We start from the raw sequence: 20,251 nt of genomic DNA on the forward strand, positions 1-20,251 counted from the left end.
ACAAACCCTTACGCAAATCGGACTATATACCTACAGGATTGTAATTAATGGGCGCACGTGAGACGGCGATCGCGGGGAACGCGGACGGTTGCGGTGACGCTGCTTGCACGTAATCGGCCGGGTTCGAGCTGTACATGTCCATGGTGGACGGGGCGCCGGGGCCGGGCGATGTGGCCGGCGGGAACGCGGCGGCCCGCGGGTTGCCGGGACCGCCGGTGTGCGGCGACGCTGGTGGCCCGAAACCTTGTGCGGCGACCGCGGCTGCCTGATGGTGGTAATTGCTCATCACTTGAAAAATACACACGTTTGGTCATTTTATAAACACAATAATAATATAATATATATATAACAATATTCATATAATATAGTTAGTATAGGTATATAATATTATATAGTATAAAAGAGTTTAGTGTTATTTTATATATTATGATAATAATGATAATAATAATAATAATAATAATAATAACAACAACGACAACGATAATAACAATAATAATAATATAATATAAAAAAATAATACATCTCGACACGCTAAAAAATTCGAGACAACGACACTGTAACTACTGTGTACACGATACGTAATTATTATTAAAATATAATATATTTTATATAAATAAAAACGTCGTGTGATTAAAACACGCGATCCGATCGGCGAAATGATAATATTATCGTGTATTTATATATAAAAATTTAAAAATTTGTTTTTACGCACGGGTCGTACGAGTACGATGGTAGTGCTATAATAACGATCACTCCGGCGTGGTATAGATGCGAATTAATGCGAGTATTTTAACATCCGATCAAATCACGTGACATATTTTATATACTGTACAATATAATAATATATTATACATACGATCCGTATACTGCAGTAGTGTAATATATAATAATAAAATATTTACGACGTGTACGATTGAAAAATCATTCATTCAGCACCGGTGTCATATTTTGATGGCGTGTTGTAAACCCCGGTAGTACCGACCCTGGTGAAATATCGTTAAAGTGAATATTTACTCTTTGGTCGAATTTATTTTTGCTGAAAAATCACTAGCTGATTTTTTTATCGGTATATTTTTAATAAGCCACGGTAAAATTTCACTAGTGACCGAAGAGTAAATTTTCACTAGAAATATTTTACCGAGGTACGACGATACGATTTCGTAGAGAAATTAATCATTGCCACATTGCAGAAAAATTGAATACATAGTGTTACTGATTTGACACTATTTGTACGCTATCTGGATGGAAAATAATCATCGTGGATTCAGATTCATCTAGTCAATTGACTTCGATTTTGACTTTTTAATTATTGTTCTTGAATTTTTAAGACTCACTCCATAAACAAGCATACGAGGTTGTTTCGACAATTTAAAAACCATCGAGGTGACAAAGTAAGATCGAAGCTTACAATTTCTTTTCTTTAATACTAGAATCTGTATTCTGAATATTTATTGTTCTTCGTGACATGTCGCATCTTAGGCTAAAATGCTTTCTCCGCATTTTTTCATCGTGAATCAATATTTTACGCATGTAATGAAATAATTTACCTGTGCAGTGCGTATGTAGGTAGTGTATGATTTTTCAATTAAATCACGTACTTTAATATATTACATTATATACACATGTACTGGATGATCCATTTAACTGGCTGTATAAAATTTTGCTGCTAATTTTTGTGATTTTTTTTTTAAATGAGTGCTTTTTAAAGCACATTAAACTGTGGGACGATCAAACTACGAGTAAAATGTATTATTGCTATTTATATTATAATATTATGTAAGTAAGTGTTTTATGCAGGTACGGTAATGTCGACAATGTTATTGTTACGACAGCCGTCTTATATGTTTATGTGTGTGTAAGTATGTGTATGGTCAAAAATTAAATATTTAATTTATAAATTACGTATTTAATGCTAAATATTATGCTAAAGTGGACCTGAAAAAACTTGCTGCTCTAGTTATATGATATTGGAAAAATTAAAATATATTACTATATAATATATATGTTTAAGACGTGTAATTGTGTATTATTATCGTTATTATTGTTCAATTCCATAATATCATTTTATACAACATTTTTGGCGCACATTCGAGCAAGTGACAATCTAATTTCAGATGTCCATATTTTACTTAATGATATTATAGTAGATACATATAATATACTAAGTAATATATATCATTATGATACCACGGCTGAATATTACGCACACACACACACACACACAACTACACAAGCACTCATCACCGTAATGCCGATGGGAAGATTTTTATATAATATTACATTATGTAATATAAATATATAAAAATAAGGAAAGAAAATAGGTGAAAAACAGCAAACCGCCACTGCTAAGCCAAGCAAAAATAAATTATATTATAGCGTGATAAAAAAAAAAAAAATGTTTAGTTAGAGTTCTTTTTTTTCCCCCGAAACTTAAACATTTCCCATACGCGTTATTATAATACCCTCTATCGACCATTGCATAATGTAACATAAACAAATAGAAAGTTCGTCACAAAAAAAAAAAAAAAACACTTCTCTGATACGACATTGTAGCCGCTGCGAGATATCTACTAAAAGTAATATCGAGGGTAGGGTATTGTGAAATCGAAACAAAAGCTTACATTTCGTTTGTTTTATTCATTAACTGTGTCTGCGACGACGTGTCTAACGATTATACCTATATATTATACGAGGCGATGACATTATAAAAATTACAATTTGATGCTTACATTAAATTTTGACGGGGTACCTGTATATGCTGTATGGTCGTCTACATGATATTGTTATTATTTGTGATGAAAATGAATATAGGTAGTATATAAATATATACCCAATTAAACTTAGACATTTAATATTAGTATACATGGAAATAAGTAGTATTTTAAATATTATTATTATTATTATTTACTCTTTTTATTGTAATATTATAATATATTATTATACTGGTATGTGGTGCGTTATACAAAATTATGTGTAGGTACATTATTAACAATTGTTTCGAACGCGATTGGCAATATTGTCAGATTTTTGTGGGACGTATATACGCAACATGAAAACATTTAGTACACATGGTTCAATTATAAAAAATACAAAAAAATATCTGATGACAATTTAAATCTTTTCTCTCGTCCCAAGCGTGTAAAACGTCAAAGAAGATCGTATTAAATTAAATATAATATTAAATAATATAGTTATGTATTATGGTTTATATTCAATGGCATAACTTCAAAATTTGGGTCTAAGAGCAAACATTTTTAAAAAAATTAACGGCTCTGACTAGGTTTAGACCGGCTTACTTCGCAATCGGGCCCAGGTGCACATGTACCCTCTCATCACTCTTAGTTACGCCACTGCCTATATTGTTATAAGTATCAAACCGCATATTATAATACTATTATTATTATCATTATTATACCATATAGGTATTGTAATAATATTATTGTTATAACGCAACTGCGAAAATGATATACGTAGATTTTAAATTGAAAATAATAGGCGTTACATTTTATGTACCAGCAATGCCACGTAATAGTCAATTAAGAACATAAACTTGCACCGGATAGTGTTCACGCAACAGTATAAAATAATAAAAATATTAATTTTAATAATAATAGTATGGTCAGTTTGTGTTTTTATGTACATAATACATTATATTAAAGGTCAGTCGTTTACTTATCTCTTTTAGTAAGTATATTTGTACAAGTACCTGAAAGCCTTTCAGTAAAAATAACGGCGTGTTATTATTGTTTAGAGTCAATATTATAATATGATCGTTTGTCAGATCAAATTCAATGACACATACAATACGTTATTATAATATTTGTGATATTTAAATGCGAATTGGTTGCGAAAAAAGGCGTACACAAAGATATTTATTTTACAGCGTTTTGTCAATATACCCATCACTAAAAATAAGAATGTAACAACTATTCACAAAATTACTCAAACATTTACTCGCCTCGTTTTTACCCGGACAATATTTGTGTTTGTCAATAAATATTTTTGAAAATAATTTTACTGTATACCTGATGTAAATATTTAAAACATTAATTTACTAAGCGTAACAAGTAGGTTTTAAATAATTTTAAGCTATACAGGGCGTGAGTACCAATATGAGTAAAAATATAATATATTTTTTTAAATAAATAGTAAGTATGAGGGTTTGTAGAGTGCACACGTGGTGGTAAGACATTTTGTATATGCATATAATAAAATACCTATAGTGATATTATAATAATAGGTATGTAGGAAATGTTCTTTTGTTTCAATAATATTTATACACGTATGTATGAAAATTACGAAACACGCGTCTAAAACAACAAAACATTCGGTTGCAAAAACAAAACAAAAATAATATAGTAATAATATTATACAACTACTCACTATCTATAATGTAATAATATACATAGGAACGTTTATACATATTTTATTGTTCGAATGGAATGAAAAATTTAAATTTTCAAATAATAACAATACACAAATAAGACAAACATACTAATATAGGCGATATTTATATTATACAAGTTTAGTTAAAAAAAAAAAAATTAATATACGAAACGTATGTGTACATATTGTATTATAAACCAATATTAATGACAAAAAATATAAATAAAATATTAGTCGTTTAAAAACACTATGTGTCGGACACAATAATAAAATAAAAAAACTTCTAGTGTACAAAAACGTCGAACGCTTTGAACAAAAAAAAAAATCAGTATTCAAGTATTATGACGTATATGTTTATGTATATGAGTATACAAAAAAGGGTTTTCTAGAATCTAAGCTCTTTGACGGAGGCGACAGTATACAATTTATTTAACTGAACCTTTAAAAAATTTAAAGGTTTTTATGTAGGTTGAAATATTTTATTTTATTATTTTTTTTTTTTATTGAAAAAGGTTAGATTCATTTTATATTTATAAAAACACTTTTAATGAAATTGTTGAAATTGTTATTAAATATTTAAACTCATTGTGAATAAAGAAATGTAATACTTTAAGTAATGTTTAAAAATATTTTTTCTACAATAATTTTTTTAGGTACCTACAATAATGAGTTCACGGAAAGTTTCAATGTATAATACTAGAGTAAAGACCCCTCACAGAGGTTGTGTCTAGTTGGTACTTATTGAAGAGGATAGATTGGTTTTTTTTTTTTAAATATAAGAAAAAACTACCGAAGACCACGAAAAAAATGTCACAAAATGTCATCAAACTTAATGCCTCGAAAACAATTTAACAATGCATTTTATCAGGCGCCGAGCTAAATCAATCGAGTAGACCGTATCGCGGGCCCTTCCTATCGGTTCTGTCGGCTTTGAAATAAAAAAAAATATATATTATTAAAAATATACCATACATAGAATAATATTATATCACAATCATAATAATGATATGTAAAAAAATCAATAACTGCGTACGGACTTGTAAGTATTAAAAACGCATTAGTTACCGACAGAATTACAGATAACCGAGTTTAAAATACTAACTATAGGTACATTCGAATTTTCCCATTTATATTATTTACTGTCGTCGGTCTCGCACCATCTCGACATTCGTCCATCGTCTATTGCAGATATCTGCGTCCGAGGTGTTATCGTCATTCGTCACTCTGCACGTCCTCTACCACACCTCGCACTACGATATAAGACCTATTTATTCGTTCGCTCGCACATGTATCCGAATTCGAGATCGTAGCTCATACAATGTTCTACGGTATTAAACACGTCGATCTATGATAACATAATATTAATATTATCGCGACGTTACACAATATGTCATTGTACGCAGTATTACACGGGCCGAATGCCACGCACAGTACACCGAGTTTCGTATTAGGGGTCGAAGACAATAATTTCGTATTCCGCTCGAGCGGCGAATCCATTGCGCACGTATTTCATATGATATAATACATATATATATATAAGAGTATGATGCGTGTGTTATAATGCGCGTGTGTCCTATACACACCATCGGGAGAGGGGGGTTTTCCGTGGTCGTGAGGTGAGGGGGTTAAGTGCCGGAAGAATTTTTACGGTGGTCGTGTTATAAAAACGCGTGTATATACGTGTGTTGTAATGTGCTTGTGTGCCTATATATATATATATATAAACTATATTATATGGCACGCGTCGCATCCGGGATAAACGCATCGGGTTGAACAGACAGATGTAGCTATATATATATAATACGAACATTTCACGGTAAAACGTTTCGCTATTTTTTTTTTTTTTTTTTTTTAAAGCTACCGAAACAAAGAGAAAAGAAAAAGTTGAGACCTGCTACGTATGAGTATAGCAGCTATACTTAAAGGGCGGTGATAAGTGTTGAAATGTGAAATTATAGTCGTTTTCAGTCTTATAATAATATTATAGTCGCTATATTTTACGATAGCCGATTTGCGACCGCGGACGCGCTTAACTAGTGTATAATAATATGACTGCGCTACATATTATATTATAATAATATCATAATATATTGTGGTGAGCGCTGCACGTGGCCGCTATGACGCGTATTTTGTTGCCAACCCGAACCCGGGCATTGTTATTTGTTATTATTGTTATTTACGACGATATCGATTTATATTATGCGGAGTATACACGAAGAAAGAAAAAAGAAAATAAAACCAGGCGGCAAAACGGAAGTGCCAGGCGTGCAGCGATCGTTCGTCTTCCACACGCGGTCAACGGGGCCGCGTACACCGCCGCCATCGTATAAAACAACCCTCGCCATATATATATATATATACAAATAATATACATTATAAACGTATAATGAGTGTGTGTGCGTGTGTGTATGTGTGTGTGTGTGTGTATAAATTTATAATAACAATAAAAATAGTAATAATAATATAAATCGACTGGCGTGTGTGCGTGTTCATTTGTCATCCTCTTTCCGCCCCGACCGGATATAACGGCGTGCGAACGGTGAAAAGCTCGACGCCACACAACGATGTATATACATTTAACGCGTATATGTATATTTATACGTACATAATGATGTATACGTATACCCGTCGCGTGGTAATCCTTTCTTTACGGTCCTGTGCAGCTTCCCTCGATCTACCCTATACCGGGTCCGCCGGAGCTGTACCTATACACCGCGGTCGCCGCACACGAACGGTCCATTATGGTAATTATTAAAACGCGCCCTCGCCTCCACCGACACCGTCACTACCACGCTTTCCCTCGACGGAGCGCAGGTATACGCAACAACAGTATAATTTTTATGCGTATACGTATCGTACGCAAACCCATATGATATTATATTATATATTACGTAAATACTTCACATTTACAGCCACAATTTTAGATTATGGGCCCGTATTATTAAGCGTAAAATACATTTTGGTTGTTATATATACCGTATACAGCGGGCATTACGGGGAATATAATATATGATTGTATCGTGTATAACGTACGCACGGGAAAAAGTAATACTTTAAAATATTTCGTTCCCCAGGAAGTCGTACTACCCACAAGCCTAAGTGAATAATATGAAATGCGTAAATGCTGCGCAAGGTTAAACTACCTTTTCGGTCAAAGGTTGAGCACAAAACACAATAAATATATTGTACAGACGACGTTGAACGTAATACATCTCATAATAATAATACCCAGCGAATTTAATGTTAGTTTCAAGTCGAAAAAAGCAAATATGGCTCCTATAATAGTATATACCAATATAATACCATCTTAACATATTATTCACTAACAAAAACTCGTCGATGATAAAATTTCCTTCACTAAGTGACTAACAAATTATTTTACTGTAAACTGCTATATTTATATAGTATATAATATACATATACTACATTATGCTTTTAAGCCGTGTAAAGCATAATAGTACAGCGGCGTGTAACAATAGACTACAATCGGCTGGGGTGGAAATTGAAGGCCATAATGTATTTATATCTTTTTACGGTTATTTCGGTGAGGGGCAACGTTTTTTATTTACTTATTAGGTGACACCCTTAGTTACGACTTCGCGGTTACTACCCAACAATATCGTCGGTATATTATAATATAATTATAATAGTACACGCCGCAGGAACGTCGCGAGAACCGCATCATAGCAAACGTATATTATTACTTCTTGACGCGAAATAAACGATCAAATTTTTATTTTGTCCGCAAAAGTCGTTGGCGTTAAAACTGTAGCACAGTATACATAATACACGAACAATAATTATACGTTTATTTCTTCCATGAATCAACGATATTACCCCGGACACGTCGCGACTCAAGTTTAAAACGATCGTTTCGCGACTCGACATTAAGCGCACGTGTATAATATATATTATACGTGTATAATGTATATATATATATATTCACTTGCAGTACTACGTATCCCTTCGCAAAATACTTTAAAACGCAATATAAATTCAAATTGCTGTGTCGACGACGACGACAACGACGTGGCGAAAAATAATTACGTTGATATTACAAGCTGCGCGACGGTACATAATAATAATAACAACGACAACGAGAATGATACAGCGTTCACTAATTCTAGTCATTCGCAGGTCTCCCCAGCCGACGTTTTCGGAGGTCACGTTTTAAAAATTCTTAATGTTTCACGTTCGCATCGTCGTAGGTATACGCCGAATTCGCATCTCACGCGAACACTCGCGAGTGAATTATTCATATAACGACGACCAATTTCGGGTTTTGATTTTAACGAAGTCGTGTTTCGTTAATGTTTTATAACAATAAAGATTTTCGTCACAAACGTAACGCGTTTATTGCGGATACCTCAGCGACTAATTCAATACCTTTGTTGTGGTTGTTTGTATGTTTAAGTTGCGGCATCGGAATAATAAAATGTAAATATTGTATATTATATACTACATAGGAATCAACCTGTAAGTCAAACTAAAATATACAGACGGAAAAAACTGAAATATGTATAAATCGCATTTCCATAAAAAATATATATATATATAAAATAATAATATGTAAAAGACGGTAAATATACACTGCTGTTAGACACATTTTATACAAACGGTATATTTACGAAGAGATTAAATTTTCACGATCCAACAGTGTCATGTCACTGCCACTCACTTAGAATCATTCCAGAAAATAATAAGCGCGGGTGAGAGGCGAGAGAAAACTATTTTTTCGAAGTCTGTAGTTTGAAGAAGAATAAGAAGAAAATTATGAAAAGATTAAAATTTGTTAAAGCGCTAAAATAGTAACCGGCAAGATCGTATGAACGGTGAAATTGTTGAGCCTTCTATTCCGACTGCTTTCCATAATAATAGCAAGTGTAATATACTGTATAGATATGTAAATATATAAGGAGACACAGTGGTAAAAATGGTTCGTTAGATAAATTATGGGGGGGGGATGAACGAACGTAAAGGGTTGTTATATTTTACACATCAACAGATGGAAAGACATCGGCCATACCTGTTATCTTGTGTAATTTTAAGACGCACGATAGTGACAGTAACGTACTGACGAATGCAATTGAGAACTAAAGAAATTCGTGATATTGAAAGTAGACACTGTTCCATCCAAGAGTCTCAATTATTATTGTAAAAAAAAGATATCTATAAACATGATAAAATCATTCTGTGGCTAGAGAGAGAGAGAACGAATAGATTTATTAAATAATAAAATGCTACGTAACTTTGATGTTCGATTCATTATTAACGTAGACAATTAGATGTGAGTCGCACGTGGTTATAAGCATTGCAAGACGCCGTCCGTTTTTATTTCGAAGAAAACGACTTAGTGGGTTATAAGATTTATCTGTCATATTTTTCTTTATTGTATAATATTAAATTAAATTTTTTTCTTCTTTTGTATAGTTCGAAAATCGCGAGCTTGTATTTATAATGCCGACTTTGCGCGACCGGCAGCAGTACTAATTGCAAATTATTATAATTTCAAATGCGGATTAAGAGAACCGTCGGAGTTCCATCATATTTTTTTTTCTCCGACTTCGTTCTCGGTCTCCACCTCTCCACCAGTCCGACCGACTCGTTTTTTTTTTTAAAAAAAATTTTGGCTGCGCTCCGATGGCTCTCTAACCATCCGAATAAATAATTAATTTTTAACAATTCCATTTTGTTAATTGCTTCATGTTATTATATTTGACTGGAGGTTTTTTTTTCATCTGTTCGCTTCGTTACATCTCTTTCTGTTTATCTCTGTTTCTCTCTCTCTATAGTTCGCCAACAGTTTTTCGACGCTGGCGAAAAAAAAGGAAATAAAATAATATATACATACACGCATTTGTATATATAGTATATACATATATGTGTTTATATATACATATCGGCAGAAAAATAATAACAATAAAAACAAAAGCTTCTGCTTGTGCGAGATTATGAATTTCCTCCACAGTTCGTCGTGAAGGGGCGGTGGACGGGCCGTGAGTGTGTAAAGCGAGAGCGCGTCTACCCAATTTGTCGGAAAACATCGCAAACGTCGACTACAATAATACAATATGTATATATTATATATGTACGCTATTTCCGAGGCGCGTGAACGAAATTATTTACACGGCGGCGACGGCTAGCTACATAATATATATATATATAAACAGAGTGATATCCTTATTTTTATTTTTACATCGTCCAAGCTCGTTTTATGAATTCACTGTTTTCATTTTTTGAACTCTACGGGATGCAGATACTATTTTTGTCTACGTTTTTTTTTTTTATTATTTTATTCATCATTAATTTAAATATTTTTTTTCATTACAAAAATAAACGTTTGCAATATTTCCGCAGGCTATTCTTGAATAATTAAGCGCGTACAATTTAATTCTCCAACCCATAAAATATACATTATGAATAGAGTGAGACATAACCAATTTATGTACGAGATCCGAGTTGGTTCAACGAATTTAACAACGACGCTCTTCAAAAATAAAATCGAAAGTTTATCATTTAAAGTAGGTATTAATCGTCGTTGTGTAATGGTACTGAGAATAAACCGTTATGTGCGTAAACATAAATTATATTATGATATCACCGCGCATAGCCCAATTATTTGCATTTACAGCTGGAGGGTCGGAACGCATAGCGTTTTTATTTCTGTCATAACAGCTATAGACTCGATTATATTTTGCAAACACGTAGGTACATAAAAATTGACGGTTAATGTTTACGAATGAGTTATGGTTTAAAATCGATTATAAATAAGAGTACGCGTGCTATATTAAAAAAAAAAAAAATAATAATAAATAAAACAGTAGTTACATGAGGGTAACATTCCGCTAGCGATAGAAATATTTGGTCGTTAGGTTATAAATATAATAACATATATTATTGTTATGCATACAACCCCAGTGCGGCGTGTTGGTTATTTGCACGCGTCGAGTTTTCACACTTCGTACTCTCACCCCCCCCCCCCCCACCATCACCTACTCAATGAGAGCATTTTTAGTTAACAACGTTATTGTATATGAGGACGAAAAAACCGTGTTTAGGTTGCGAGTTGGAAATAATAATAATAATAATAATACCACGATTGTGACAAAAAGATAAAAATATAAATGCACATGAAATACGGGAAAAAGCGGTGGAGCAGCGGGTGCGACAGTATAATTTAATAGATAAATAAGGGCGGGTTTGTTCCTGAACCTCGTTCGTACCGGTAGTTATCCATCGATTATGCATCCATCAAAAGATACGTCCGAATATCACAGCGAAATACCTACCTATACAATATTTCCCATAACAATATAACGGTCTAGTTCGAAGATAGCAGAAATTTTGTAAATCGCACACGTAATATTAATATAGAAATAGCAGTGAATTTAAACGGACTGTGGGAGATAGAGGACTAGCGAATAAGTTTCCAAAAAATTCATCTGTAGCCGGCTTTAGAAATTTTAAACGTAATAATACGGTCGATAACTATAACACCACTAAGTCAGGGTATGAAATTTCTTTATAGTATAATAATAATAATAATAATAATAATATACAATATACATAATACATATTATAATAATTATTCAAAGAAAACCAATTATTAGCGTGAATCGTGTTGTAGTAGTAGCATAATATTTATTATTATTATCGTTAATACAACAATATTATACGTTTACGATCGCAAAACAGTCTGGAGCTTTGTATACTACAATAACAATTATAACTATTATTAATAACATTGCGTATTCCGGCGACATGTATTATTCGTACGTACGCAGACGCGGTATATAATATTATTATACTCACGCCTCAACTTCCGCGGGACAAATGAAAAGAGAACAATACATCCGAAGTCGCGTCTATACGGCTGATGGACTTGTATTGTATAATATTATATAAATATAGATATGTGCAGAGAGAGAAGGAAAAAGAGATAGCGGAAATATCCAGATGAGTTTTATGAATTCTGAACTCACGGGATTTCGTAGAAAAATTTTTTCCCATCACAGTAAATATTATGAAAATATCACCACACAATGACGATGATGATAATTATAATAATAATAATAATAATAATCGTACAGAATCAATGTTTAGTAAAAATAATTTAATATGATTTATGTCGTTTAATGTCTTTTTTTCTGTGGATTTCGTATAATAATGATGATGTATTTATATAATTTTATAAAAGGTAATTGTACATTTTTTATAAAAAAATTTATATTAATATTATTTATTATACCATATATTTCGTATAAATAATTTTAACAGTTGATTCATTCAAAATGTTAAGTATATCTATTATCAACCAAAATAAAGTAACCTCTTTAGCGTATATCATTTTTAATGTAAATAGAAATAAAAAAACGAGTTCATTATAAATCAACATTTAAGTGTACATCTGGAAAATTCACATAATATCTTATGCTGCAGGTATGTTTTTTTCGTTTTAAATAATTTTTTAAAACGTTTTTTTCTTATTTTTAGATCATTATTTATATTTGATGCGATTATTTTTGATGTAGTCCGAGGCAAATACATGAAACGGAAGTACCTATACTATATAGGTACATGTAAAGGGAAGCGTATCCATGAAAATAATGTTAAATTTATTAGGTAGTAATAATAATCGATATCGTCTTATATGCAAAAGGATATTATAATATTTGGTGTTCATTAGTTTATGTAGTTTGTTGATAAAACGTCTACATTTTTAAAAATTATATTATGCACCATATTATTATTATTATATTATAATAGGTATAAATATCATCTCAAAAAAGTTACAATAGAATTATAATATTATACATATATAGTGTAGAAATAATGAGCTCGGGTAATTGCATTTTATAGAGTCACAGAATTATCATATTATAATTTATAGTATTGTACTAGTATATTATAAAAAAATAACTTTGTGTTTTTTTGAACATTTGGCACAATCATTTTAAGCCAATTTATGTAATATTAAAAAGTGAAATTATTGATTTTCATTACGTATTCAAATAGTAAGTTTACGGAGCAAGTTTTTAAGTTTATAGTGAGTAGAAAAGCGTATGATTATATTATATACATATACATACAGTTGGAGACCGACGGCCGCTGGTACTCGGTATAATGATAATATTAATATATACACGTAAAATATGGGCACAACGCGCGAGTTTGCTATCGTGGCGAAAACAACGATACGAGGTTAATAGTTTAACATAATACCGATTCTTCACGATAATTATAATTATTATTGCGAATAACAATCGAGAGCCCGGTTCGGTCGGCGGCTGCAAGGCCTAAAGTTTCGTCTTCGGTCGGTTTCCTTCTCTGCGTCAATGATTATTATATTATTATAATATAATAGCGATGGTATAGATAATGGCACACACTGTACCGTATTGCGATAACGCAGTATTGCTGTAGTATAGGTATATACGCAGAGTATTGCGCGAATATTATGTTTTATCGGCCTATATATACATATTATATAGTTTCGAAAACATTCGTTTTTGTTCCGTAAAGGAATAATGCCGGTGACGGAGACATTATTGTTTACGAAAACTTTTCCGGTGGAGTTTGGGAAAACAAACGGTCGCCCGGTCGGTGTGGCGATACGGTTTACGTATATAATAATAATATTATTATTATTGCTATCGCTATATATTATATTTTGTAAAAGAAGAAAATCGATGACTTATATATCGCATACATCGCAGCGTCCAAGTTTTGTACGATACGTTCGTGGCGATGAGTAAATACGAAAACTCGCAGCAATATATTTCCGCGTGCGATTACCTATAGTATAAGATGTGTATGGCTTATGCACGCCCTACAAAATGTATTGCTATACACGAGCGGATAATGCAATAAATTCGGATGTGCTGGTTTTTGATTTGAGAAAATAATTTTTGGCCCTATCTGAGCACGTAACTATCATCGACGATATCCGTACGAGGCGGTCTTTATAACAATACAGATCTACGACTATTGATCGGAAAATGTAGACGAGATAGTATACTATACGCTTCTTGTAGATGGTTTAATGGTATAGTCGAGACCATTGAACGCGTCTAACAACCAACGAAAGTGTATAATACTATAATGCAATGTTATATTATTATTATCATTGTACATGTAGCATGTGGTTACTGTTTATGTCTCCAATCCTGGAACGAAAATAAACGGGAAAACTTTAGAAAGCGCAATAACTAAATGGAAATGAAAAGTGAAGGTAATATATGCACTAAATTTGTTTGAAGATTTTTTTTTTTTATAACTGTTTTCTGGCTGTAAAATTCATCGATCGTAAAAATACAATTTTATACATATAATATTAGTTTCAGGGCTGCGTTGAAGTAAATAAACTGCATGGCGAGTAGGCAATAATATACATAATGAAGGGATAAAGGATGGCTATTGATTTAGGATGTTTAGAACTCCATTTTATAAAATACAAATAATATTTTGAGCGCGTTTATAGTATTATGTACAAGGTGTTTATGCGGTTAAGACGACTATTACCGCCTTAGTTCAAGAGCCACGACGATTTTTAATTTTTAATACTGGAACCACACGTTCCGTATAGCCTAACCGATAATCCATATATCTTTCGACGGGTCTATCGGAGGATGTGATTGTTTGTGAGACGGTTCGACAGTAAGCGCATCCGATATAGTCAGAAATGATAAACATATACAGCGTGTAGCAATATTATAATATAGTGTAGTTGATTCTATACAAAAGTAGTAACAATATACAATAACAGCCGTCGTATGCGTGTATATAATATATAGGTATTCCACCCGCCGCCGACCGCAACCCTATCGTAGATGTAATATATTCTATCATATTATTACGCGGTGGAATACATGTACAACAATAAAAATATATTTCCGACGATAAAATTATTCGCCGAGGCCACCATAATCATCCACCATGTGCTCGAATTGCCCGTATTATATTATTATGATTATTATTATTATTATTATATACGTCATATAGACGCGTGGAATTTGGAAAACGTCTGGAAATAAAGTAAAAACGAATCTGACTGCTAAAGCTCTACTACTCCACCAATGCGAAGTACGCGGCTGAGAGGTTCGGTTGTTTGTCGTTTTTGTTTTATTTTATTTATTTATTTATTTTTTTTTGTTTTAGTTTTTATATTTTTTCTCGTTTTTTTTTTTTTTTTTTTAATGCGACTGGCATTTGGATAACAGACCTGCTGCAGGGGCTTTACGGAGGAACCCTTTATCTAGCAATAATGTGGACATTAACGAACGCCGGCACATAAAAACCATAACAATCGCAATACCCGCCAGCCACTCTCCGCTGCTCGTAAAACGCATAAAACCACGGAATCGCAATTACTTTTATATATATATATATATATATTATTTTTTTCATCCGGCCCAGTGTATAATATAAACTATCATTTATCAACTGAACATCGAACGAGATAGGATTTCTCCTCTCTATTTTTATTATATAGGTATGTGTTTGTGTGCGTGTGATCGGCAATATATATTTTTTTTTTTTTTTGTTCAAGAGAAGCGGATATCGGATTTTTTTATGATTACTTCCGGATAAAGCTTTCTGACCGAGGTCGGCGGACTGTTACATTAATGCATGACCACGGGTTTAATGATGAATTTTTTTTACCACCAAGTACGTGTGGTAGGAGGTGTGGGAGAACCCCACCCTCTCATTTATTGGTCGTCGGGGTGATGGACGGGGAAGACTAGGGAGAGTACGCGAGCAGAGAAACAGATAATCAATCATCCGGGTGTTTCGGAATTTGTTTGTCATCGTCGCCATCTGGTGAAATAAATTAACTGAAAATAATATTCAGAATAAATAAACACACTGTAGTATGCAGCTTAATCTTCTACTTCGGGAAGCCTAATCGGAAAATTATCAACCAGGCAAAAGAAAAAAAAGTTAAATGTTATCACTGGAATAAAATTAAACTTAAAAAAAAAATCCGTTTCATAAAACTATATTATAATATTATCATTGTTGCTAACGGTGAAGGCCCCCTTTGGAAAATGATCTTATCGACTCTGTCGTAGACATTAAAGAAGGTGTAAATTAAAAGATTATATTATAATCATTTACATTAAGTATTACTGTCAAAAATATACGTATATTATCTAAATAACCATAAGTACCTACAAAAAATCGTTGCGCTGTTAACCTAGCTATTTCGACGAACGTTCAATAATATAGTTCACTGACGCCTAAAATGGTCGACTAAAGCATCGTTCATGAAATACAATATACATAATGTCGTACGTATATAATATATTATTATATTATGCATACCTAGTCGAAATACTGATCATCTAAGATTAAAATACTCGGGGTTATTAACATACTAATACAATATACTCGAAAATAATAATAAATAATAGATAAGTAATAGTAATAATAATAAAAACTAATACAAATAGTAATAATAGATAGTGGGAACGTTTCAATGCTGTATATACGAACTATATAGATAGTAATATATTATATATATAAATATGTGGTTAATAAAACTCGTCTAAATAAACTAGCGTGTGTCGTACACTTACATATTCTAATGCACTAAATATTATTTTAATTTACTAAATAAAATATATTGTAAAAAAATAATAATAATAATAATAATAGGTAAGAATATATATAATATAGGTACTAATATAATATAAGTAACTATACGGTCTAAGTAAATACTTGTACACTTTAATATACACAATAATATTATATCATAATATATTACTGTAATACACTTCTAACTATATATGAATAAAAGTGTATAAAAGAAATAAATCGATATCGTACAGCGAAAGCGACGGGCAACACAATAATACATCGTCGAACAGCGCTTTAATGTATATTGTGATCAGACTTTCCTGTGCATGTACGGTAGTCGTTTTACCATGGTTATTACTTATTATAATATTATTACAATGATGTTAAAAAATGTCATCAGTTGGATCGGAACGAGCAGTGATATAGCTGGCTTATCTAGATAAGAAATCTTAACGACAACTAAAATTATAAAACATTATAATTTATCATAGTGACATAGTCCGCTAACACCACATTAACGAATAGAATAAAGTTAATAATAATACATATTATTATTGCCATTGCGGCCAGAAAATTGTATTATCAATAATATTGTGTTTAACGAACTCACGATTAAAAATAGGTATTAGTACTGCGTTTAAGTCTTTCTTTACTATTTTAAGCCGCTATAATATATTAAGACATAACTATACAAGATAAATACAAAATATTATTTTGTTTGTTCGATAAGAACGGGGATAATAACTAAGTCTATACCACTAGGCTAAAATCACTACAATATGTATAATCAATAATAATAATAAAAAAAATAATAATATGAATATGAATAATATATACTGTAAGCCTGGCCAAGAACTCTGAGAGGAATAATTGTATTGCATTTTACATTTGTAAGCTACGTTTCTGTGCTTGGAAATTCAATTAAACTTAAACTTTTCAATTATTCAAAGATGAAGAGTGAAATACTGATAAAACTTGTAACACGCAAAAGTTATTCGCCAGACTTTTACTGCAGGTGTTATTAATAATATTAGACGGAAACAATCAAATTTTGGGAACGGGACGATTTTTCATACCGCTAAAAAAAAAATTAATAAATAAATAATAATAATAATAATACCATACGTAGTATATACTTATTGCATATATATTTTAATATTGAATATTTACTCGTGTCTATCGGAGAAGAAATCGTCAGGAGACATCTGCGTTTCTTCGAAATGCTGCGCACACCACCGTAGAGTCGGTTGGGTAAGCATATACACACACCTTTATTACATTGCTCTTCCAATTGGTTTTGTATATAAATATTGGTTTTTTTTTTCATATGCGTACCGTATTTGTATACTTATATTATATACGGTTTTACGCACGGTTCGGGGTCAACCCGTATATTATATGTATAGTTGGGATGAGATATATGACTTGTATAGACCAAATACAAAACAAAAAAATCGCTGCTGTTACGTTTTCGAAACGAGCTGCGTCGTTATTGATAAAACGAATAAAAAAAAAAAAGAAAAAAAAAGATAATAAGAACGACAGGGATAAATAAATACATAAAAATTCAGCATATATATATAAATGTATATACAAGGAAAAACAGAAAAAAAAGAAAATCCAAGAGACTCATCCATCTACATTGGTTATAGGTACATGGAATATTTCCCGGACGGACATCACCCATAACATGATATGATATAATTTAACCTCCTTTAACCATTCGAATTTTATTTGGACCGTTGCAAAATTATAAAATTTTGTTATTATGTATGCTAGACAAAATATTCAATCTAATGCAATCTTAAGGAGCGTATAATAATAATAATATTAATACGTTTATAAAACTCCGATATGTCTGTAATATTGTTAGTGATTATAAAAGATATTATAGGTACGTTAGTATCATAATAATATACGACGTACGCGTTATATTATATCTATATAATATAAATGCAGGTAATACACTAATATCGTTTAGGGTTAACAAAAATGAATGATAATAATAATGATGATGATGATGATGATGATGATATTATCCTACGTACACCACAGGTGCAGGACACTAAAAACAAGCTCGTCTAATCCTCAGGAGGTTTTTACCGGCAAGTGCAGCTATAAATGTATACTTATAGGTAGAGTTTATCCCGACATATCACTTGTATCGCGGTAGTAATAACAATATTACAATAATTTATGACCGTCTAATATTATTATTGTTTTATATATTATGGTTGGTTTACGACAATATCGAAAAAAATTTAATGATAAATAGTTTACCGTTATGGCATTGGGCTGGAGTAATACCGCATCGAGGCCTGGTCCCGATAATAGCAACCCCTACAAAATGTTAAAAAAACAAAACGTACAAATAAACGAAAAAACAAAGATGAAAATTTTGATCATCGTATTGAAACGTTTCAAACAAATACATTGACAAAAAATATATCTAAAACAACAAAAAATTTCAACCCAACTCAACGAAGGAACGATACGATATAATACGATAACGTTTAAATATTTAATATACGAGTATTACGTACATCTTCTACGCTAATGAGGAAATCTAATTTGGATTTAATTCGACAACTCAGGCAAATAAAAACTAAATATATCATATGCTATATTTTAGTAACTACGATAAGTAGCTTGGCCAAATATAATATTATAATATTGTAATACGTTTCAATGTATATAATTTGCGTGTATGTATGTGTATATATTATATGTATATATTAAGAGAGTGAGAGAGATTGGGTTTTATATCATATACAAAACGAAAATAATGCAAATCGGTACGGTATACTTTGCGGTCGTTGGTTTCAGACGACGCTGTCAATCGAAACAAATTGTTTTTAAACACCAGAAATGGGAGAAAAAAATAATGAATTATGCAAAACCTCCTTTGAATGGATGAGCCTTTGGAATGTATTACGGTAGAGAGAAAGAAAAAAATTAAAATAATAATAACGAAAAAAAAATATAATAAAATTAAAGAAATATAATCAATATTTAAGAATGTATCTGGTCGATATAAATCAAAAATGTACTCCTACATAAATTAAAACATTTGTGATTTGTATATTATCAATAATTTATTTAAATTTATTTGATAGAATAATCATTGCATGTAACATAATAGATTTTTATTATGAGACATTAAATTGCCCATATTATACATTGTTATAAAACAATAATTATCATTAGTTTAAAAGTATTACAATACAGTAATAATTAACTTTTTTAAATTACAAACATAAAGTATAGGATAATAATTATATTTAAC

General features: G+C 31.6%; 1 protein-coding gene across 8 annotated transcripts in view; it reads right to left on the reverse strand.

The window, feature by feature from the left end:
* LOC114131383 (RNA-binding protein Musashi homolog Rbp6) overlaps positions 1–20,251 on the reverse strand; it is a 368,433-nt gene that overhangs the window by 14,994 nt on the left and 333,188 nt on the right. For 3 of the 8 annotated variants that reach the window (XM_050198728.1, XM_050198726.1, XM_050198727.1), the window contains 2 exons: positions 19,246–19,305; positions 31–288 (listed from right to left, as the gene is read on the reverse strand). In XM_050198728.1, coding sequence (XP_050054685.1) covers positions 31–288; positions 19,246–19,305 — 318 coding nt within the window. The remainder of the gene's footprint in view (positions 1–30; positions 289–19,245; positions 19,306–20,251) is intronic. The other 5 variants (XM_050198731.1, XM_050198730.1, XM_050198733.1 and 2 more) reach the window with 3 other exon arrangements.

This window comes from Aphis gossypii, chromosome 1 (assembly GCF_020184175.1).
Source record: "Aphis gossypii isolate Hap1 chromosome 1, ASM2018417v2, whole genome shotgun sequence".
NCBI lineage: Eukaryota > Metazoa > Arthropoda > Insecta > Hemiptera > Aphididae > Aphis > Aphis gossypii.